The sequence below is a fragment of the Aplidium turbinatum genome, chromosome 2, assembly GCF_918807975.1.
Source record: "Aplidium turbinatum chromosome 2, kaAplTurb1.1, whole genome shotgun sequence".
NCBI classification, from domain to species: domain Eukaryota; kingdom Metazoa; phylum Chordata; class Ascidiacea; order Aplousobranchia; family Polyclinidae; genus Aplidium; species Aplidium turbinatum.
This window is the reverse complement of record NC_137473.1, coordinates 28297258-28320680: the sequence shown is the minus strand read 5'-3', so window position 1 is coordinate 28320680 and position 23423 is coordinate 28297258. Positions and strand designations below refer to the sequence as shown.

At 38.9% G+C, this 23423-nt stretch overlaps 1 protein-coding gene across 1 annotated transcript in view; it reads right to left on the bottom strand.

The window, feature by feature from the left end:
- LOC145764711 (laminin subunit gamma-1-like) overlaps window positions 1-4005 on the bottom strand; it is a 145169-nt gene extending 141164 nt beyond the window's left edge. Inside the window, exon 1 of the mRNA XM_082576369.1 lies at window positions 3554-4005. Coding sequence (XP_082432495.1) covers window positions 3554-3929 — 376 coding nt within the window. The 5' untranslated portion in view covers window positions 3930-4005. The remainder of the gene's footprint in view (window positions 1-3553) is intronic.
- Between the last annotated feature and the right edge of the window lie 19418 nt (window positions 4006-23423).

Sequence of the window (23423 nt, the reverse complement as noted above, 5' to 3'; positions counted from 1 at the left end):
ACTAAAAAATATTTCTTAGGTAAAGAGTTGAACTTGACCGACTTCAACCATCTATCCTACAAATATTTTTAAAGATACCAGCATTTAATAAACGCTAATCTAAAGAACTTAATCTAATCTTTAAAAATATTTGTGGGATAAATGGTTAAACTCGGTCAAGTTCAACTCTTTACCTAGGAAATATTTTTAAATTTTAGAGTCTGGCTCACCTTCATTTGGATAGACGATAGCTTGTGCTTTCCAGCAATGGTTCGATTGTTAAAATCGAAGCAGAAACAAGCAAGTTATAAAATAATTTAATAAAGACATATAATGATCGCAGACCTGGGGAGACTTGTATACTTGCTTCGATTCGGATATGCAACGAGTCATCGGGCGCTTTTTGCTTGTGTTTGAAGCCCGGTTGCTCGCTTTGTGAAAAAGCTATCAACCTCAACTTTTGCTTGTAAATAGACAGAGATATGTTCTTTAAATTAGCGTTGATTAAATGCTGGTATCTTTGAAGGTATTTTTCGTATAAATGGTTAAACTTGGACAAGTTCAACTCTTTACCTAGGAAATATTTTTAACTTTTAGGGTCTGGCTTAGCTTTACTTGGGTAGACTATAGCTTGTGCTTTCCAGCAATGGTTCGATTGTTAAAATCACAGCAGAAACAAGCAAGTTACAACTAATTTAATAAAGACATATAATGATCGCAGACCTGGGGAGACTTGTATACTTGCTTCAATTCGGAAATGCAACGAGTCATCGGGCGCTATTTGCTTGTGTTTGAAGCCCAGTTGCTCGCTTTGTGAAAAAGCTATCAACCTCAACTTTTGCTTGTAAGTAGACAGAGATATGTTCTTTAGATTAGCGTTTATTAAATGCTGGTATCTTTAAAAATATTTGTGGGATAGATGGTTGAAGTCGGTCAAGTTCAACTCTTTACCTAAGAAATATTTTAAGTTTTAGAGTCTGGCTCACCTTCATTTGGATAGACGATAGCTTGTGCTTTCCAGCAATGGTTCAATTGTAAAAATCAAAGCAGAAACAAGCAAGTTACAACTAATTTAATAAAGACATATAATGATCGCAGACCTGGGGAGACTTGTAGCCTATACTTGCTTCGATTCGGAAATGCAACGAGTCATCGGGCGCTATTTGCTTGTGTTTGAAGCCCGGTTGCTCGCTTTGTGAAAAAGCTATCAACCTCAACTTTTGCTTGTAAATAGACAGAGATATGTTCTTTAGATTAGCGTTTATTAAATGCTGGTATCTTTGAAGGTATTTTTCGTATAAATGGTTAAACTCGGTCAAGTTCAACTTTTTACCTAGGAAATATTTTTAACTTTTAGGGTCTGGCTTAGCTTTATTTGGGTAGACTATAGCTTGTGCTTTCCAGCAATGGTTCGATTGTTAAAATCGAAGCAGAAACAAGCAAGTTACAACTAATTTAATAAAGACATATAATGATCATACTTGCTTCGATTCGGATATGCAACGAGTCATCGGGCGCTATTTGCTTGTGTTTGAAGCCCAGTTGCTCGCTTTGTGAAAAAGCTATCAACCTCAACCTTTGCTTGTAAGTAGACAGAGATATGTTCTTTAAATTAGCGTTTATTAAATGCTTGTATCTGTAAAGTTATTTTTCGCATAAATGGTTAAACTCGGTCAAGTTCAACTCTTTACCTAGGAAATATTTTTAACTTTTAGGGTCTGGCTTAGCTTTATTTGGGTAGACAATAGCTTGTGCTTTCCAGCAATGGTTCAATTGTTAAAATCAAAGCAGAAACAAGCAAGTTACAACTAATTTAATAAAGACATATAATGATCGCAGACCTGGGGAGACTTGTATACTTGCTTCGATTCGGAAATGCAACGAGTCATCGGGCGCTATTTGCTTGTGTTTGAAGCCTGGTTGCTCGCTTTGTGAAAAAGCTATAAACCTCAACTTTTGCTTGTAAATAGACAGAGATATGTTCTTTAGATTAGCGTTGATTAAATGCTGGTATCTTTAAAAATATTTGTGGGATAGATGGTTGAAGTCGGTCAAGTTCAACTCTTTACCTAAGAAATATTTTTAAGTTTTAGAGTCTGGCTCACCTTCATTTGGATAGACGATAGCTTCTGCTTTCCAGCAATGGTTCGATCGTTAAAATCGAAGCAGAAACAAGCAACTTACAACTAATTTAATAAAGACATAATGATCGCAGACCAGGGGAGACTTGTATACTTGCTTCGATTCGGATATGCAACGAGTCATCGGGCGCTATTTGCTTGTGTTTGAAGCCCAGTTGCTCGCTTTGTGAAAAAGCTATCAACCTCAACTTTTGCTTGTACATAGACAGATATATGTTCTTTAAATTAGCGTTTACTAAATGCTTGTATCTTTAAAGTTATTTTTCGTATAAATGGTTAAACTCGGTCAAGTCCAACTCTTTACCTAGGAAACATTTTTAAATTTTAGGGTCTGGCTTAGCTTTATTTGGGTAGACGATAGCTTGTGCTTTCCAGCAATGGTTCAATTGTAAAAATCGAAGCAGAAACGACAGAGATATGTTCTTGATTAAATGCTGGTATCTTTAGAAGTATTCTTCGGATAAATAGTTAAACTTGGTCAAGTTTAACTCTTTTCTAAGGAGATATGTGGTGTTTTTCGGGCCTGTGCTTTGCATAGGTGAGATTTTCTTCTTTGCAGGGCTGGTTCAATTGTAAAAATTGAAGCAGAAACAAGCAAATCACAACTAATTTACTAAAGGCGGACACTTGCATGCTTTTTATCGTCATGGTTGACTAATTTCACCCCACTTTTGTACTATTTTTTTGGTGGCTACCTCCTCCGTGACGTCATCGCCTTTTTAACCAAGTGGGAAGCTTGTTGACCAGCTCCCTAAAATCTTCATCAAATTTATGTTTGACCAGTTTTACATTGATTCAACGTCTGTAGACGTTAAAGCTTTGTAACCTACTGATGTAAATTTTGTGATATCACATAGTGCTATATTGCAAACATGCTCATCGCTTTATGCAAGACAAAACGGAATCAATATCATTTTTATAGACTTTATTGTGACAGAACCAATAATCAAACCCGGCAATACCAGAAAAAGTACCAGGTAGGAAGATACACTACTAGTTGACTGAAATATGCAAGCAAAGAACTATAAAGTATCAAAGCTAAGTCATAACATTTAGTAAAAGACAATACCCAGTGCTAGTAATTTATTCTTTGTGGGCATTCACGATCAAACACTTTTTCTGTTTAAATCAGTATCACTTGCAGATCTTGTTGGTTATCCACGTCTTGCCCACAGCAAACAATGTCTTTTTGTGATGTACAATGCAAATATCACGAAAAACTGTTTGTTAAGATTAGGCTTGTACCAAGTTGTCTTTTTAAAACTTAACTACTATCTGTTCCGTCTGTGACTGACGATGAGCATGAACGACAAAGCATAAAAACTCTAGGGTAAAATACCAACGCAATTTTAATGTTTAACTATTACGTTTTTAGTGAATTTAGGAAAGATACATCAAATTAAGACATAAATAGGTAAATTTATAACGCTTACCTAAATCCAGCGTAAGATTGACCATATTTGGATACTGCACTCCATCTATCATCGTCCTAGATTGCCACCAAGTATCAGAATTTTCATCATTTAAATCCGTAAGTAAAGAGGCATCATGTCGGAGTAATTGATTGTCATTGTTGCAATAATGACACGACGTTGTTACGCCTGTGACGCCTGTCTGTAAGCAATATTCCTCTTCTGAGTTGCCGCAAGTATTGCTAGCAACGACAGTTTTACCATAAGCTGCATTGACAAAAGGGGGTAGACATCGCTGTGATCTGCCATCTCTGAGGTAGCATTCGTCCATGCTTGCATGACAAACCATCATTATGGTTAAAATGGCAGCAAAATTGATTAAAAAGTAGTTTGTCATGATTTTGTCTGAGGGTGCAGAGCTTCTTTGAATGAACCAGTATCGAAGGCAAAATCCACTCGATGAAGTATTTTTCTTTTTTTTTAAAACAGAAAATCTGCAAACCAAGCCAGGCAGCCCGTATCCTGGAAGGCTAAACTAAGTAGGGTAAGTACAAGGTTCAAGCAACAAATACTTAAGGCACGGGCGACCCTAAAATAACACACACGTAAAATTTAAACTGCCATGAACTTCACATACAACCCTTCCACAGTAACAAAAAATTGTATTTACTCTTCTATATACTGATACCTTGTGATATCCTATCAAAAAAAAACTTGCACTTCAACTTCAATTTTCCATGACAAACCTCGTCTTCGGTTACAGTGTCGGAAAGCTGGAATGTCTCAACTGAGACGCTGACTTTGTTTAGTCACGCTTCGATGCATCGCCACCTTCTTCCTTTTTTCTTCGAACGAATTGAAAGTTTGCTGTTGGTTTCTTTTTTTAATGATTCTCCATGTGCAGGTTTTGTTTTCACTTCAAACTGCTAATTTTTTTCATTTATTTTTAAATAACATGCTTGGAATACTTTGAGGCTTTTCAAGCTTTGTGAAAACGTAAAACGCAACAATTTATTTTCATCTCTAGACTCTGAATGCCAAACATGTATGACGTATTTGAAGAGATAAAACTGCGAAAAAATGCTCTTTCTCGCCCAGAAGGCAAAAGGAAACCGTCATACTATATCCGACACGACAGGAAGTTCACTGTTGTTTATTGAAATCGATTTAATAATACGTAGGCTAGGCTACACGACGGTCTACACCAGGGGCGGATCCAGAGGGGGGCGATTGGGGCGATCGCCCCCCCTAAAACCCAAGAAAGTAGCTTTAATTCTTCATTTGTATGTATACGATTTGGAAAACAACATCAGTTCAGTTCAGTTGTTTTTTATTTCTGACCATCATATCAAAACAATACACGTCAACATAGCAAAGGTCGAGAAAAAGGTAGAAGCGACAAAACGCGAACGTTAAAAACGTGCTTGTGACCGAAGTAAGTTATTAAGTTGAAAAAAAAAAATTTGGCACGGTCGCAACACCTTCAGAAAAATTTAAGATATAAGAAAATAAAAAAAAAGAAAATGTTAAAAAAAGAAAATGTTAATAAACAAAAAAACAAATAAATTTAGGCTATAGCTTTATTAGCCCACATAGCTTTAGCTGATATATTTAAGATTTGTATGGACAGTTGCTATGAAGATCGGCCATGGTGCGTTATCAAGAGTGCTGATGGTCTTAAGGGGAACACGTCTTGATGCGTTTAGCTCATAGCAAAAAGAGCAAGGCAGGCAAAGAAAACCCCACAAAGAAATCCTACCACGGGCAAAGCCATTTCAAGCGCAACGCACCATAGGCCTTGCACGACTCACAAAATACAGTAGATAGGCTATAACTTGACGACACTGAAAACAATGACGAAAACAAATAAAACAAACTAGCAAAAACAACATCATCATCTTTCGGAAATTCAATTATACCCAGGGAAGTTATGTCTTGAAGATATCAAGCGTGCTTTGATAAAAGTTGCGTTGTTAAAGCGATAATTTTAAAACCCAGTCAGCTAAACTCGTCACTTCCACACTGATCCAACGTTAGCAAACGTTGAATTAATGCAAAAACGACAGGCATCGCTAGCTGGGAAGTAGTAGTGGCATGTCACAGTAATATGATAAATTTGGGTTACCGTGTATATGTTTTACACGTTAAACCATAACAAAAGTGATAAAGAAATCCAATTTGGCATGTTAGAAAAATAGATAAATAATCAGACAATAGCATGACGATCCAGTCCAAGATATCGATATAAAAAACAACTGGTTGGAGCACATGGCCACCGCTTCACCGAAAGATGGCGATTGGTCGAAGAGGATGGAGAAACTTCTGAAGACTCTGTAGAACTTCTGTGGACAAAAAACACAAGAACCAGAAGGCCAGTATAGGAGTACTTACCTTCTGGTTCTTGTGTTTTTTGTCCACAGAAGTTCTACAGAGTCTTCAGAAGCAAACTAGCAAAAACAACATCATCATGCTGAAAGCAATGCTGAATAAGTCTTTCGCCATGTTCAAAGATTAGGTTAGGCTAGGGTAGGCCATAATAATAACATAGTATAAGGCTATTATTTCGTCGCAGGGTCAAACTACCGAACGAAATTACTAAAATTTAAAAAGCTTCTAAACTTTTTGCCGGCACTGTAGAGCATAGCGATAAATCTCTTAGCCTAGATAAGTTGGTTGACAGAGCAGGTTATTGGCAACTTTGACGGTCAAACGTGGAACTAAAACCATTGAAATTCTACTTTGAAATTGCATCTAGAAACAGCAAAGCTCAATATTTTTCAATGAGACTTTAGCATCTTGACACCTAACATCATTGCTGCACGAAATTGCTCAAGTACCGACCCGATAGCATTGACAAAAGTCATTTGCAATGTCTACAACGGCTTGTTACGTCATATATATAGTGTGGAATCTGCTCTAGGTTCAGAGATCCAACTATGGAAGGAGAAGTGGGAAAATAAAACTGTTCCGGCGACTGCTGCAGTCTTACCGATGACTGCGGAAGAAGCTTTACAACCGTGTAATGAAAATGTGTACACAATCGTAGACTCTCTTCTAAAAATACTATTAACCTTGCCAGTCAGCGTAGCATCAGCCGAAAGAAGCTTTTCATCTCTTCGGTCGTTGAAAACCTGGCTGAGGAACAACATCGGCGAGGAAAGACTGAATGGATTGGCCGTAGGCTACTATACCAGCATCGGGACATTTTAATTGACACAGACTCCGTGATAAATCGATTTGCGAACAGTAGAAACCGTAAACTTGACTTAGTGTTGTAGTCAAAGGTACGACACCTGTTAGTAGGCTGTTACCCGTACCGGCAAGGTAGCTTTTCATTTTCGTTTTATTTGTGAAGTCCACAAAAATAGTTGTTTCTGTTATTGTTAGTTTCTTTTTTTGTCTGGTGCAGCGACCGTGCATGACACGTTTTAAGGAGGACTATATCTTTTGGTCGTCATTTAACTATGTTTAACTGCCATTCTATTGTACAAGTTTGTAGTGTTTCGCTGGTCCAAAATAAAAATTTACAATCGATACCTAGCCAATAGTGGCGATTCTACGGGGTGGAGCATGACCCAGTGTTTTGACCTGGCTCCCACTTTTGTTACTCATTACGTTGAGTGTATGCATAACCTTTCCTCATTGTTCTTTATAACAATTCAAAACTTGTCAGAGGAATAAAATTTCGAAGTTATAGCCTACATTAAGTCTATAACAACCTCAATGTCTGTAGCCTATCAACATTTTGCTGTGACATTGGGAAAACAGAATTACCTGTTATCTTTCCATGGTCAATTTTCAAATTGCTGTGAAACAATCAAGGTGAAACCTTCAGTCTCAGCTATAAATGCGGCTAAATTGTTCAGGCTTCAACTTGACATGGCAAGGGCATATCAGCTCTTCATCCCTCCCTTTTGTTAAACAACAGCATTGTTGAAGATTTTTTAAGTTATAGAATTTCAATTTGTTTGTTTGTTTTTCATATCTTTACCCTGCATTGTGGGAAAGCGGACTTGAGCGCTATGCATCGGTGTACGCCTTTCGACGTGCACCTGACCCACGCTGCAGCCGACGGCAATGACTGTTTTCGGTTGTCTACTCTACTTATGACTTAAATTTGGTACTACCCATTACTCGAAATCGATCACTGGGTAGAGGCCATTATCGTAAAGTTTCTTGCCTAGAGAAACAACAGCAAGGTGGCTGGAGTCGAACATGGAGGCTCTCGACTGCGAGCCAAACGCGCTAACCACTCGGCCACTGCTGCCAACAATTTCTGCCACTGCTGCCGACAATTTCTCATAATTTGTGTTCGAAATGCTCTCAACGCATCAAATTCGATCTAAATTTTCTAGGGGAGACCCCCATCGTTGTTTGTGCCTGTCTGATCACTTGCCTGAATGTCAATGATATCGCCCCCCCTAACGTGAATACCTGGATCCGCCCCTGGTCTACACGTGGGTCAGGTGTACGTCGGAAGGCGTACACCGATGCATAGCGCTCAAGTCCGCTTTCCCACAATGCAGGATAAAGATAGTAAAAACAAAACAACGTTGGTCAACAATTTTTTCAGTTTTATTGCATGAGATTTTGTAACTAATTCAACATAACTTTGAGATGCTGATTTCAAATCTGCAATCAGTTTTTTCATACATGCTATAGTTTGTATGCAAATGACAAAATTATTATTATTTGTGCCTGTGGCACATGGAAAAGACTAGAACATCACACGCCCAGGGTGAAAGAGAAAATTGAATTGAGTCCTGTCTTTGTCATGAGTTACCAAGGGGGGTGGGGGGACTTATATACCAGTCCCAGGTATAACCTGTCTCCCCCACCCCCCATGGTAACTCATGACAAAGACAGGACTCAATTCAATTTTCTCTTTCGCCCTGGGCGTGTGATGTTCTAGGCGTTACCGTGGCACATAGCCTATAGGAAGGGTTGCCATACCGTCCTTATTTCGAAGACTTGTCCTTATTTTGAAGGGCCAGGTCTTAGAAAGCTTAAATGTCCTTATTTCTAAGAAATGTCCTTATTTTCGACTTGCGTCCTTATTTTGTCTTATTTTCAACAATTACAGAACTTCGATCGTTTTCCTCTGGTATCCGATCCGGTGTTGCATGATATTCTAAAATTAGTCTAATTAGTTTCTTCTAGTCATCAAATTCTTCAACGCCAAAGTGCGAGTGCGTCTTCTTGACCTGCGATCGATGCCAGGCGAGACCTCGGCACATATCACGAACTTTATTCTCTCCTCTATTGAAGAGAATAGCCTAGACATGAAACAGCTAAAGATGAAATAGACATGAAGTCATCCTTTTGTGCTGATAATGTACCAGTGAATTTTGGAGGATCACAGCATAGTGGAAAAAACGTCTTCTCTCGTCTCAAAGAGCAAACATTGCATTTGATCCTAGTCGGCTGCCCTGCTTATATTCTGCATAATGCAGCAGAGAAGGTATCAGAGCGCCTCACACTTGACATAGAAACAATCGTGCTAAAGATTGGTAGCCACTTCAAAAGCCAAACTGGTAGGGCGATGAGGCTCAAGCGTTTCTGTGAGGAGCTTGATGGCAACTACTCGACTCTACCAACACACACGCCGACTCGATAGACCACACTTGATGCTGTACTCGAGCGATTGATCGATCCCTGGGAACCACTCAAAGCGCATTTTCTTTTGCTGAAACATCCACCAACAATATTGGAGGATTTCTTTAAATCAGAAGAGTCACTGATCATCGTATCATTCCTCCACAGCAGGGGTGCATTCCTAAAATTTTTTTTGGGGGGGCTCTAACACTTAGCTGTGTTGTTATAGACAAAGTATGTATAAGTAATCGGTGTAGGTTAGCCAACAATGTTTACCTTTTTTAAAAGGAAACACTGTTCAGTATGTTTTTACTTCTGAACATCATGTCGAAAAACAACCCATGCTAAAACATAGCTTGAAGTACAGAAAAAGGTAGAAGCAACAAAACGTGAAAGCGTGGTTGAATCCGATATAAAATTATAAGTTTGAAATTTGGCTTGGTTGCTACACTGCAATCTCCTTTGCTTTTTTTTTTACTGCGTAGGCCTTCACTTGAAACTCGATTTCCATGAGCTAATTGCAATCTCTTAACTCAATTGTAAACTTATTTGTATGAGCCAATCCTAAGCACACTTGCAAAAACATTGACTGCAATAGGAAAGTAAGGAAATGCAATTCTTGAAATGAGCGCTTGTGGTTGCAGATTTGCTATATAAGAACCAATAAGCTGCCAATCTGACAGTTACACTAAAATCTCATTTATTTATTAACGAACAGTTTAAAAAACTCCAATTACAGCAAAAGCATATTCCAAGTTGGTGCAAACGAGATTACACAAAACAAATAGCCTGTCTGCCAGGTCTTCGGCTTTATGGGCTAAGTTTAAAGCACCACGACAGTCCTTGATTTTAGCCAGCAAACAGTTTTTGCGGAGATCTGAGTTCATTCAATGTGGGCAGCTTAGAATGCTTAACTTGAACATCCACAGCCGACCGATGAGTCTGCAACCACTTCTGAGTTGCCGCAGTGCCATTCCATAAATGAGGAGGTGGTCCATTGATGCTGATGAACAACAATGCTGAAACAAGTGATATGGTCAGCCGTGATCGTAGCTGTGTGATGACCAAGTTCATTTGTGAAAATCCACGTTCGGCTTCAGCAGAACTTATAGCAATCATGTTTAGTAGGCTACTACGTTCTTGAGCAACTTTATCGTATCTGGTATATGACAAGGATTGTCAACATACAATCGAAAATCGGAAATAGGAGTGATGACATGAAATCTCTCCTCTATTTTTCGTAATCTCTGCTCCCCTTCTTGCCATGGAACTTCGACTGCAGCAGGCCATAACTCTGGTACAATAATTTCCAAGCTCTTCACAGAATTTTCATTGTTGGTGTCCACCATCCTGCTTCCAATGTTCTCAACCAAAGCTTGAATAAACTGATTACGATCAAAAGAAGGGTAGGCTAGTCTCTACGACGAGCTTTGAACTGGTCCAATGTTGTGCCTTTGAAGGAGTAGTTTTTTGTACTTCCGGGACTCAAGTTAACAACTTCATCAAACGAATACTTTCCTTCTTGAATAGCTTTTTTTATTTGAAGTAGAGAATTAACAGTCCATTTGACATGACGATTAGCTACTACGAAGTTGATATCCCAGTCTGGAGAGTTTCTGACAAAAGTGATAATTGGCGATTGCTATCAACTTATGTTCGTGTTTTTTTGCAGTTCTGTTGTGAGAAAGCTGTTAAAGTGTTACTTGTTCAGTCGAGAAGTTGTTGTTCAGCCAGAAAAGCTGAAAAATGGAAGCTTGAACGAGCCCCCCCTGAGCCCCTCTACATCAAGCCTTTTCGTTTTTCGGGGGGCTGGGCCTCCCCGAGCCCCCCCAGGAATGCAACCCTGCTCCACAGCGGTTTATTGCTCTTCAATAAACCACTGTTACTCCTACAAAAGTCAACTGCATTGTTTCCAGAACTGGCAGAGATAATTGAATTTTTCAAGATTAAAATATTGCAACGCCAGCGTTCAGGGTTTTTCGGAGCAACAACAGACGAACTACTAAGAACTGTCGATGAAGAGCATGCTAAGGTTCTCAAAGCGAGCTTCCAGGAGTTCTACACCATTACTTTGGAATATATCAACAAGTGGTATCAATTTGAGAAGCTTCCAACACACATCAATGGGACCCTGCTGAAAGATCAAGCAATCAAGTACGAGGAAGTCAAGGGGTTGACGAAGCAAGCAGTGACGTTCGATGGCTTAACCCTATCTTAATACGACACGGGGTCAAATGAGGACGCCCCACTCTAGTAGTGAAATATTTCACAGAAGGAAATATGCTAGAAATGTGAAATTTCTTGACTTTTAGTTTTTATTCTTTGCGAATTTTTTAAACCTACACTGGTCTTTTTTCTACCTTCCTGCCCTTCACAATAAGCATTTTGTCCCAGGTGGCTAGACATTTTCATGAAACTGCCTACATTACAGCAGCAGTTAATTGTCGTGGGAAGTTTTTCTCCCGCTGTGTGATCCAATTATCCAATATATCGTTTCAGGACATTCGTTCTAATCCTACCCCGAGGCATTGCTTTGCCGCAAAAGCGTAAAATGGATTGTGGGGTTTTAATTACAATCTTGTGTGTCATCGAACAATGCCCTTAGAATTGCGACTGCTTTCCACATTTCGCTGCTTTCCAGATAGAATAAACAAGTTTTATTCCGTTACAGAAAGTCTGTCCCTGATATTTCGTCAACGCATTTCTACGTTGAATCAACGTAAAATGCTTGATCATTATTGTAACAATATGTTGCTTACTTTGGTTGTAGCCTATCGCACAAACTGCAAATCAAACATTACGATTTTTCTTTTTATGTGCTCTACCCTTGTTCGACGGCATTGCCGAAGTCATAAATACGCTTGTTTCTTAGAAGATGCTGAAGCCCAAATTTAATTATTTTTGATTTCATTCTTTTTGATGCATGTTGTATTCCCATAATCATAACAAATTGCCCGATTATTGATTTCACAACGCCTTATCGTACCTTAGATTCTTGTAAGTATATTCACTTTTATTTATCTCGTAGAGCGTCGATACAATATAACATAACACATGTCATGCTACATACATAACGTGTTTTGTCAGCACCACGGTGTAATGAATTCTAGGTCATTGATTTTCGTTATGAGTTCATAGCGTCCCTACAATGAAGAATGAGAGGTACTTCAAGCGGTCCCTTCATTGCTAAAAATCATTATACGTTTCACATATTTGTGTAATCGGTTGTAACCGTCAAATTATGCCAATTTACTGTCATTCAACCTATTTAGACAAATATAGATGAGTTTATATCGGACAGAAAACAAAGTATCCTGGCTCATTTTAATTTCTTTGCGAAAAACTTATAAATTTTACAGCTATTCTACGTCATTTTGATGTCTCATGGCACTTTGTTATTTATGAGATGAAGAATACTTTGAATAAGACACAAAGCATTCCTGATTATTGCGGCAAACTCTTGAATTATGTAAAATCGTAATGATGAATTCCTCTAAAGATGCGATAAAGATTATCTGGCAGTATAATTAGCTCTGAGAGTACTATGAGCAACTGTCCAAATAAAACGACATCTACGATAGTTAGTATGCTAAAGACCAACGTTGCGTACATGAGTAATGTAGAAATGCACATAATACCATGGCGATATTACAAGTCAGGTTACATCATTAGGCTACATAAAAAAAATAAGTTTTATGGCCCAATTAATGTGATATTGAAAAGACCAGAAGTAAAGTAATAAACTTCGGAGCATAACCGTAGGATTTAGAGGAAATTCGGACTATGAATATCAAAGCTAACACATTAGCGAAAATTTTATTCAAACGTTTCGAAAACTGCTGTTTTCATCGTCAGTCAAAAGTAAGAATGAAGCTATGTTTTTGCAATGGCAAAATCGAGCGAAAAATGCGATACAGTAGTTGTCACCTCGGCTATTAAAATCAGTCACTCAACAACGATTCAACATCTGCCAACGTTGAATCAATGCAAATGGCTGGCTCTGCAGCAAGGGATAGTATAGCGCCTGAATAATAATTGTAACGAATGTGTGCTCTTTCCTCCAATTGTTGTATTATTAAATTTAACTTCTTAATTGCTCAAAACACGAACAGTTGAAGAAAACAATCTTCTCACACCCTATGTTGGATTTATTTTTCTTGCAAAATGAAGTCATTTTGTTTCAGCAAGTGGCCCGTGTGTAACTGTACCTTGTACCACAGTTCAACATTATGGTTTCGAATGTGTATTATGATGCAAGGCAAACGGCAGATTTATTAACAACCGAAGATGAAAGAGATGCAAATTTTTCGGATAGTGATGTGGATTTGCCTTTATCTGATGGTGAAGGTGGTCCGCTAACATCTGACAAGAGTAACGAAGATGAGGTCGTGACCGTCAGACATAGGCAGTCCCAACGTCGTAGAAGCCATGCCTTCAATTCATTAGATAGCGCCTTGGATGAGGAAAATTACCATACATTGCCTGACCAGGAAGAGGAGCGAATGTCGGTGGTTGTTGACCAAAGACATAGAGAGAAAGTTGTTTGGAGTACCAAGCAACCATCAATAAGAGAAAGACAAAACTCTGCTAATTTGGTGCACAGTTAACCAGGAGTAAAGCGCGATTATCAATATGCAACGACATCGTATGATGCATGGCATTTCTTATTTACAACAGAGATGATCTACATCATTGTTTCAAGCACCAGCACATGTATACGAGAGGGGCTATCGCGAATATCGGAGGCTCAACGAACTTCTTGGCATGCTTCACATTTTCAGCAAACTGATGCCACGGAACTAGAAACATTCATTGGATTGTGGTATATTAGTGGACTACTCAAGCGAACATTTCACCGAATTAACATTGCTTTTCCCATTTATATGGACATCCTTTAGTGCGACAATGTCGTTGAACCGATTCAAATTTCTGTCTGCAAATATTCGTTTTGATGATAAAAGCACAAGGGCCAATCGCTGGCAAAGTGACCGATTTACAGCAATCAGAGAACTTTTCCAATAATTTACTGGAAATTGTGAAAAGATTTTAATAGTACCAGAAGACTTCCTTTCACTGGATGAGACTATTTCCATCCCGCGTTGGTGTGTCCTTCAGGCAATAAGCTTCAGGCAAAAAATAAGCCTGCTAAATATGATTTGTTACTAAGAAGCATAAATAGTGCGCGTATGTCATTCACCTATACCGCCATAGCTTATGCGGGTAATCCAGTAGGTGTACCAGGACCACACTATCTGACTTCCACTATGGAATATGTGGAAACGTTGGTACACAATTTGGACAGAGTTTCTTCGCTTCAAGGACGAAACATATCCCTTGATCGATTTTACACTTCACTTGATTAGGCAGAATGGCTTTGGAACAAAAACATAACTTTAGTTGGAAAATGGCAAAGCAAGAGAAAAGGGGTTAGCGAATTAAAATCTCTCACTGATTGGGAAGCCTTCAGTACCAAAATTTACTGGGAGGAGTCGAGAAACCACATTACCGTTACATCGTACGCAGTCAAACCAAAATCTACCAAAACAAAAAAAGTAAACACAATGTTCTGGTCTTATCAACTATGCAGCCAATCCTTGGAATAACCAAAGATGACGGAAAGAAAAAACCTGCCATAATCAAGCTCTACGATTTTACCATGGGTGGGACTGATGTCGTCGACCAGAAGATGCCATATTATAGCGTCAAGCCGAAATCAGCAAAATGGACTGTGTCTGCATTTTCTTACATTTTAGACGTTGCGCGGGTCAATCCGATGACCATTAGTTACTTGAACCGCGAGTTGTCCTTTTCAAAAGCCAGTGGAGACGAAAGTTTTGTGGAGGGGTAGCAGCTAGCCATGTCATTAGTCAAACCACACATGTCTAGATGATTGGATGATGTACCTGTTCTACGTGGGTCACTCCGCCATACAATGTCAATATTTTTGGGACGAAACCATAGATTAACAGCAAACTCAAATTTGCTATTACCAGTGGTTTTCATAATGAAATAGCGGGCTATCATAAGATTTGTTCTTATCATGTTATCGTTGATTATGGGATTAGATATTTTAATCACAGTATTTGGTCATCACCGTTTTATTCAAAAGCGGGGTACTTTTCTATGTATAAATTGATCGAAATATTACTTATATAGCTGTGTGGTTCAATTTCATTACCATTATACTTGACGATGCTAATTTACTACACTTGCAATACGGTCTGTTTTGTACAACATTTCGCACAAGTCACATTTTTTTGTGACTGAAATTTCTTGTCTTCGAAGAATTTTGATAAGTCAGTTTTCTCAATGCAATGACGAGCTGCATGTCTTCATTTTCAATAAACAGTGCCTGGATGACATTATGTGTTTCCATTTTCGCTGATAGGCATTACTTTCACAGATCAAATGTTTGTACTGTTTTAACGTCTAACGACGGTGAACCGCTGTAAAGCGGCCGATATTTCCTGCAAAAGTTTTGCTTAACAAAAAAGCCTTCATTCAAGAGGAATGCAATTTGAAACAAACGCATGACTTTCTTAGGTTGTATCGCAACACCGCTGAACGTTGTATCGACATAAGCAAAGTATCTATAAGCTGTTAGCACTCGCAATGACACGATAGGACATATCAAGCTGTGCTTATTTCTCTACGATGAGAATTGGGTCAGGACAAGAACGGTAAACCAGAGTTGACCATTCGCTGCTTGATATTTGAGCAAACAAATTATATGGTAGATTATAAATATTAGTGCAATTGCTTTGTAATGTAAAAACGCCCAAAAATGCTTTATATTTATGAGGAAAAGTAGATTTTTGTTTAGTTTAGCATTATTCCATGTTGTAATTCAAAAATATGCGTTCGAACGGTCAATTTTGAAGCTATTTTCGGGAAATTAGAATAAAAACCGACTTTCTATCGTTTTTTCATCTCAAACACTTTATTTCAATAATTTTGTAGGGTAAAATTTTAATTTCTATACACACAATACACATGGCTATTATCTTGCAAAATATTGTGGCTCTGTGATTTTCATAGCTCCCGTTATTAGCGATTAATTAGCACGGGGCTAAAATAGCCCGTGTCGAACTTTCCGCGTACGAAAACTGCTCGTATTAAGATAGGGTTAAACCGTTGGGAAAGCAACTTGGAAATATGCTGCAGCAAGGTAGTAGGCACGAAGGGCGTAACCGTCGGGCGAAGCCCGAAGGCAACACTTCCAGCGGGGGGTCTGGGGGGCCTCCCCAGAAAATTTCGAAAAACACTTCCAATTTGGTGCGCTCTGAGAGCATTTCCAAAACAAATCAAAAATTAAAATCTGTCAAATTGAGCTTCGCCTATGTCGCGATCATACATCCATTTAATGAACAATCTTAATTTTAACGTTGCAGGACCAAAATCCTGTGTTAGACATGGAATAATTAGTTGTCTAAATGTTTAATTCGTCATGAATGTTCATTCTCAGATATTCAGTTAGGCCTACACTACAAAAACTAACACTTAGGCCTAAACATTACAACCGCAAGCAATTTGTACAAAAAGGTGGATAAGTTTGCCTCCTGCGTATAGAAGCTTAACGAACTAAATATTGCACCCGCACCTGAACGTTCATTGGCGAAGTAACGTATATCAACGCTGTAAAAAGGGCAAAGGCATGACTGTGAAAGCTAGTAGGCTAAAGTACATGGCGAGGAGACATCAAAAAACAGCAACAAGCTTTTGGCATTATGATGCTGTGCTGTGTACCGTGACGAGATACCATTCTGACGAGTTAGTCTAGCCGCTCTAGCGAATGTACGCATTGACATCACTGGGTAAGCAACTCTACCTTACTATAACCATAACACATCTGATTGGCTAAGCAGCTGGTGACGTTTTGCAAAACGAGTGATGATTGGATAAAACGAAGGCGTTTTTTGACATTTTTGAACCTGGGAAAGCAACTTTAATAGTTGCTTCCCTGGAGCTTCAGTGGCTGTTTCTGACAGAAGCGTTTGCGTTAATTGGCATTTATAGGCAAGACATGCGGTTTGGTGAGGACTTAGACTACTCACAAGCGTTACGAGTAATTCTAGTCACAAATACAGTAACTTTCAAGTTAAAATAGACGTGATAAAAATAATAAGCAGTTAAACCTAGAATTCAGTCATTACATCTTGCATAGTTTTCGCTCAGGTAAGCACTGCTTTCCTTGCTTTCCCTCACCGATCGTCACTGGAAGCAAGTTGATCCACTAATGGCAATGAAAGATGAGCTGTTCGATGAGGTCTCGGCTGTTAACGTTCTGCTCAAGAAGATTCCAGATGATGTGTTCAGCAAGGATGAAGATCTTTACCGGAAACAACTCTTTTCCGCTGCTCTACATGCTGGTTAGCACCATTTTCTCCTTTCCGGTCAGCAATGCGTTTGTGGAAAGAGTGTTCTCTCTTGTTTCGGAGCAGTGGACTAAGTAAAGGAACAGACTTAGTGAAATGACAGTCAAATCCCAGCTACAAGTACAGATAAACCTATACCTGAGCTGCCGTGAGATCCATGAAGCAATTTGTCAATTTCTAATAACAAGGAGTTGCTGGAGCAGATTGTTTCTGGCAAAAAGTATGAGGTAGGCACTTTAACATTACCCACTGGTCGAAGAGGTACGCAATCATGCGTGACATGTTCAATCAATATTTGTGTTTTAGTCACAATTTCGACTTATTAAAGTGGCTACCATTAAGATCCTTCTTGCACTCAGTTCAGTTGCAGAAGAAAAAATAGTATTAGCAGAGGGTGGGAATCGAACCCACGAAATGGAAATTACTACTCCTCTGCCCTAACCATTAGGCAACGGTGGTTGTGGTGAAGCATTCAGTTAAATTTCTTTGTATCAAAATTTTTCGATCAGAATATCACGTGTCGAGTCACATGACTGAAATCAGCTGAATCGCGAATGAACATGTCACGCATGATTGCGTACCTCTTCGACCAGTGGGTAATGTTAAAGTGCCTACCAAAGTATGAAATGTGATATGCCACGGGTCGTATAAATACAAAGTATGTCCAAAAACGTTTTTTAAATGCTAATCTATATGATTTTTCGATTGTCCTTATTTTTGGGTCCATGTCGATGGCAACCCTGCCTATAGGCCTTAGTTTTGGGCTATAAACTAGGCCTACCATGTTTTCACCGTCCAGAGTTTACGCTAGATTATAAAAAAGACAAGTTTCGCGAGCAAGTAGGAAAAATGCAAGTAGAAATATACGTTTGAAGAATCTTTTTAAATTATTCTAGGCATATGCAGCAAAAGCTACAGCAAAAAAAAAATACACATTTATTTGTCAGATTTGGCCCATGAATATTTTGCAGCCCCCTTAAGCTATACGGCCTGATTTGTTACATTTTGCAAGACTTTTCAACTTTTGGTAACTGAGTGACAATTTCAAAAATCATACGTTAACATCCTTTTTGCTTGATTTCCCAGACGACACAAAGCTTCAGCATCACAAGGGTTGGAAAATGGAAGACAATTTGACCTAGAAAATTTCAATCAGACTGTTAGCCACTTACTAACAGGAGGAAGGTAGCCACGAGGGAGTTTATTGGGGCGGGCAATCGCCACCCTGCTTCCAAAATTTATGTTTCTTTTTCCGTCTAAAGATATGTAGGCCAGTGGCGTAGCCAAGAGGGGGGGGGAGGGTTGGGGCTTACAACTTCCTTTGGCACGCGTGTGACGTCACGATATTAAGAATGATGCTTTCAGTCTCTATGTCTCTAAAACAAAGTTTGCCTAATTTAAAACGAAACTGCATTAAGAGAGCGAGTTTTGCCAATACCAAACATTCAAATAAAACTCAGCCAGGAATTAACAACAAAAATACATCGAGACTTAGCTTTATTACCGAAAAATGCCCAAGAAAATGTAATCTTATCCTTTTGCTATGCCACCGGACAGCACCATTTTATAGGAATATTTATACCCACATTTTTGTTGAAAATTCTCTCAGAATGCACCAAATTCAAAGTAATTTTTCTGGGGCAGCCCCCCAGACCCCCCGCCGCTTGGTGTCGCCTTTGGCGAAAACACCGTCAACCCCCCTTTCAAAATTGTTGGCTACGCCCAGGGCCTCCGAGAGAAATCAGGACTGGTCGGGAAACAATACGTAAAATGGGCCTCAAATTTTTTTTCAGCAATAACAAAAGCAACGAATTTTTATCATGGGTTGCATCATGTGTTTCAAGCTGAACTTGGCCTACTTTCCTCAGCGTGAAATTGAATTCCTTCTAAGTTTAGATTTTACCAACGTATCATGAAAAAAAAAACTTCTTTCAATATGAAAATCAACAAAAATCACTCGACTACACTTGCAGCAAAATTGCTAGGGTTGTTCACTAATTTGTCTAGAAAAAAAATGTAAAGTCGTATGGTTTGCACATCTCATAGGCCTACGCGGTGCCTTTGGCACTTCAACCAGTGTTTAAAAATGTCGTCACAAGTTATATATCAACATCTACACATATCTGTCGTCACATACTCCTCCATATCCGACATTGATTTTCGTGACTATGGGCAGTGGCGTAGCAGCCACTTGGCGGTTCTTGCTCTGCGCCAGGGGCGGCAGGTTGCAAGGGGCGGCGAAATGAGGCTGCACAGTGCACACAGCACGAGAAATGAAGTAATGCGAAAATAAATAAAAAGTAAAACAAGAAAATAATTTACAAAGAGACAGCTATCACACCTCAAAGCTCAAAATGATAAAGTATTTACGTGCTACCATGAATGATGATCGGCTATCTGCTCTATCGATTCTTTCTATAAAAAGAGACTACGTTCAAAAACTTGATTTTGAAGATATTATCGCTGATTTTGCTTCGGCGAAAGCTCGAAAAGTTCAATTTTGAGGCGGCTATTGATCTTTTATTTGCCTAATACATTTGTTGTCCATTTTTTGTCTTTTATTTTTGGCCCGCTGAGACAGTGAGGCTTCTTTCTCAAGCAAAATAGAACTTCTGAGACGCGGCACATTATATGTAATTATTTTTATTGAAAAGATTGCTTGAACATGAAACTATTTCAAATTTTGCTGCAGTCTACTTAGGGCGGTATTTTCAACAAAAGCCAGGGGCGGCAGCATATGCTCCTACGACACTTAGCGGCGGGGGTCTGGGGGGCCTCCCCAAGAAAATTTTGAAAAATTACTTTCAGTTTGGTGCATTCTGAGAGTATTTTCAACAAAATTGTGGGTATGAATATTCCTGTAAATTGGTTCTTGTCCGGTGGCATAGCAAAAGGACAAGATCATGTTTTCTTCAGCATTTTTCGGAAATAAAGCTAAGTCTCTATGTTTTCTTGTTGCTAATTCCAGGCTGAGATATTTGAATGTTTGGTATTGGCAAAACTCGCTCTTTTAATGCAGTTTCGTTTGAAATTAGGCAAACTTTGTTTTAGAGACATAGGTTGATTGCTTTTTTTGCGAGATTATTACAGTTTTATTATTTATCAATCTTCTCCTTGGTTGATCCAAAAAGCGATCTTATTTCGATAAGTTGCCAACTTTTATGCTTTGAAGTCAACCCAAAGTTTAGAAAATGTAACGTCATAGACGTCATACATCTTGATGAGTGTCAAACAAAAAGCTTTGAGACAATAAAGTTACTTTATTTCTGATATATTCAAGTTTTGTATAACGAATAGCTGTTAAAAGACGTTAAAATACGAATAGCTGTTAAAAGACGTTAATCTAGATCGAACAAGCGATCTCAGCAGTTACAGATGGCTTGCATCCTTGCACAGTTTGACGTGAAATTACTTCATAGGCTAAAGCTTTTCTTGCAAACAATGTATTAACATCCGAAAATTTAATTTGAAAGGTTGAAACCCCCAAACCCCCTCCCTTGGCTACGCCACTGGTGCAAGACATGCAAGACAGTGATATATTATTTAATTTCGCTTGTTTTCTACAGCTATTGTCTACTGCAATATAGCCTACCAAAAGTCCCACATTTTTGAAATGTCTGATCTGTTGAAAAAAATAAAATTCAAAATAAATCACAGTTTGATTCCGTATGGGACTTGCAGCTGTCATAGCTAGCGAAATTCTGCAAAGCTTTTTTCAAGATTGAAAAACCATGTTTTACAAATGCACTTTCTGATTATCCAACAGTCTGTCAGCTAGATATGCCTCATGATTTTGACTAGTCTGTTAGTTGACAGAGAAATTATCAAATACTGTACTGAAACGCTGTGAAAACGTTTTTCCATGCTTGGAAAATACAGATGTCAAAACATAGTAGATATATCAATCGCAGAGGCGGTCACATGCGTATTGCGTAGCCTATGACATTGTGAGAATTGACGCTAGTAAAAGTTGATGGAATAAATATACTGTGACGGCCACTGGGCGTAGTTCAACTGCAATAAATACTCAGCTGGTGTTAAATGATTTTTTATTCTTAATATTTCTTTTTCCTATCCACAAAGATTTCATCAGGAAAATGCACAATATCAAATGATAAGTTTAAAACACATTAAATAACAATTTTTATATTTCTTATAAAGATGCCAAAAATGCAGTATGACGGAACAATGCAGTTAAAGTCAACATGTTTCTACGTTTATTAGACGTAAAAACAAGCTTCACTGAAAGTAAAAATAATTAATCAATTAAAACGCCAACCCCAGCCAGCTAAATCTGCTGATTTTACATCGATTCAACGTTGCAGGGCGTTGAATCGATGTAAAAAATGCACAATCTTGTTCGCGGAGACGCAAGTCTTCCAATTTAAAGGCAATAAGTAACGCAATATTCTCAGAAATAAAAGAATGAGAAAAGAATTTTACTACAAGTGAAACGTATTTCAACGTCTAATAAACGTAGGAACATGTTGACTTTAGTTGCATTATTTCGTCATACTGCATTTTTTTGCATCTTAATACGTACCGTATATAATCTAATTGTTCGCTCATTTTGTGTTTTAAACTTTATTGTCATTATATTGCGCATGAAATCTTCGTGGATAGGATAAAGAAACATCAAGAATAAAAAATCATTTAACACCGGTGGAGCATAATTGCAGTTTAATAGCCTAGAATAAACTTTAACTAATAGTAACAGGACTACAGTATAACATACCAAGCTGTTAAAAACTCGACAGGAAAAGTAAAATGTAGCATCCTTAGCTTCCGAATACTCCAGCCAGAGATAGTCATCAAACCACTGGTTACTTACTGTATTACTTTAGTAGACTTCGTTGAGTTAAATTTACACTATATCCTTGAAACATTGAATGACCCACTGCTGTATGAACTGCCACCACTCAAGAACCAAGCAAGAGCCAATCTGCTTCTTCTTCGTCGTATGAGCTGTTCTTCCGGATTATGTGTTTGGGCATGATGTCATCAGCCACTCGACAGTCTCGTCATCCAGGGCCTTCAGTCCAAGCGTTCCATGTGGTGGTTGATGGATTGGGCAGTCATGGACGACATGATCTACTGTCTGGTCTGTGGCATCACACTCGCATCCCAATGAGGGAGCCAGGCCCCATCTGCACATGTCTGAGCGAAAGCGACCGACGCCGGTTCGTAGGCGGTTAAGCCGGACCCACTCAAGTCTTGCGAGGGGCATTCCCGGAGGGTGGGGATCGACGTCGGGTAGGAAATCACGGAGTCGGGAGGTGTTGTTTTGCCACTCCGTGTTCCATGTGTAGTTCATCCAGTGTGCCGCACTTATTCCAAGATCTTCAACGTTGTTCAGAAGCTGTCGTGCGGCGGGCACAAATGGGCGTCTTGATTTCAGTCGCTGCTGTTCTCCATGTAGGCGCTGGAATGTACTGTGGAGGAGGTGGTCGGGGTCCAGCGCGCGACGAGCAAGGAAAATGATGGCTCCTTTACGGCGAAGCTCAGCAGGTTGGATGCCAATCTGCTGAACAGCCGGTACCGGTATTGTTACGAGACAGGCAGCAGGCGAAGTACGTGAATAGAATCACAAAATCGTAATAATAACAGCAGCAAAGAGAGTATGTTTAAAAGAAAAGAGAAAACTTTTACCCCCCTTGCAACTTGAGTTGACTTCAGGTTGGGATCCAAATATTTAAAAAGAAATAACAATATGTAATAATATAAACAAATTAAAAAGATGATACCCAAAACATTGGGGGGGCAGATGCCCCGCCTGCCCCCCCTCTGCCGGCGCCACTATAGTATATTTTATCAAGAAGATTTTTGATGAGGAATTGTAACTTGATTGTAGGAAAGCAAACATGATGTCTACTCAAAATAAAAGTTTGAAACTGTCTCAATTTTTTCTATTTCTTACACGT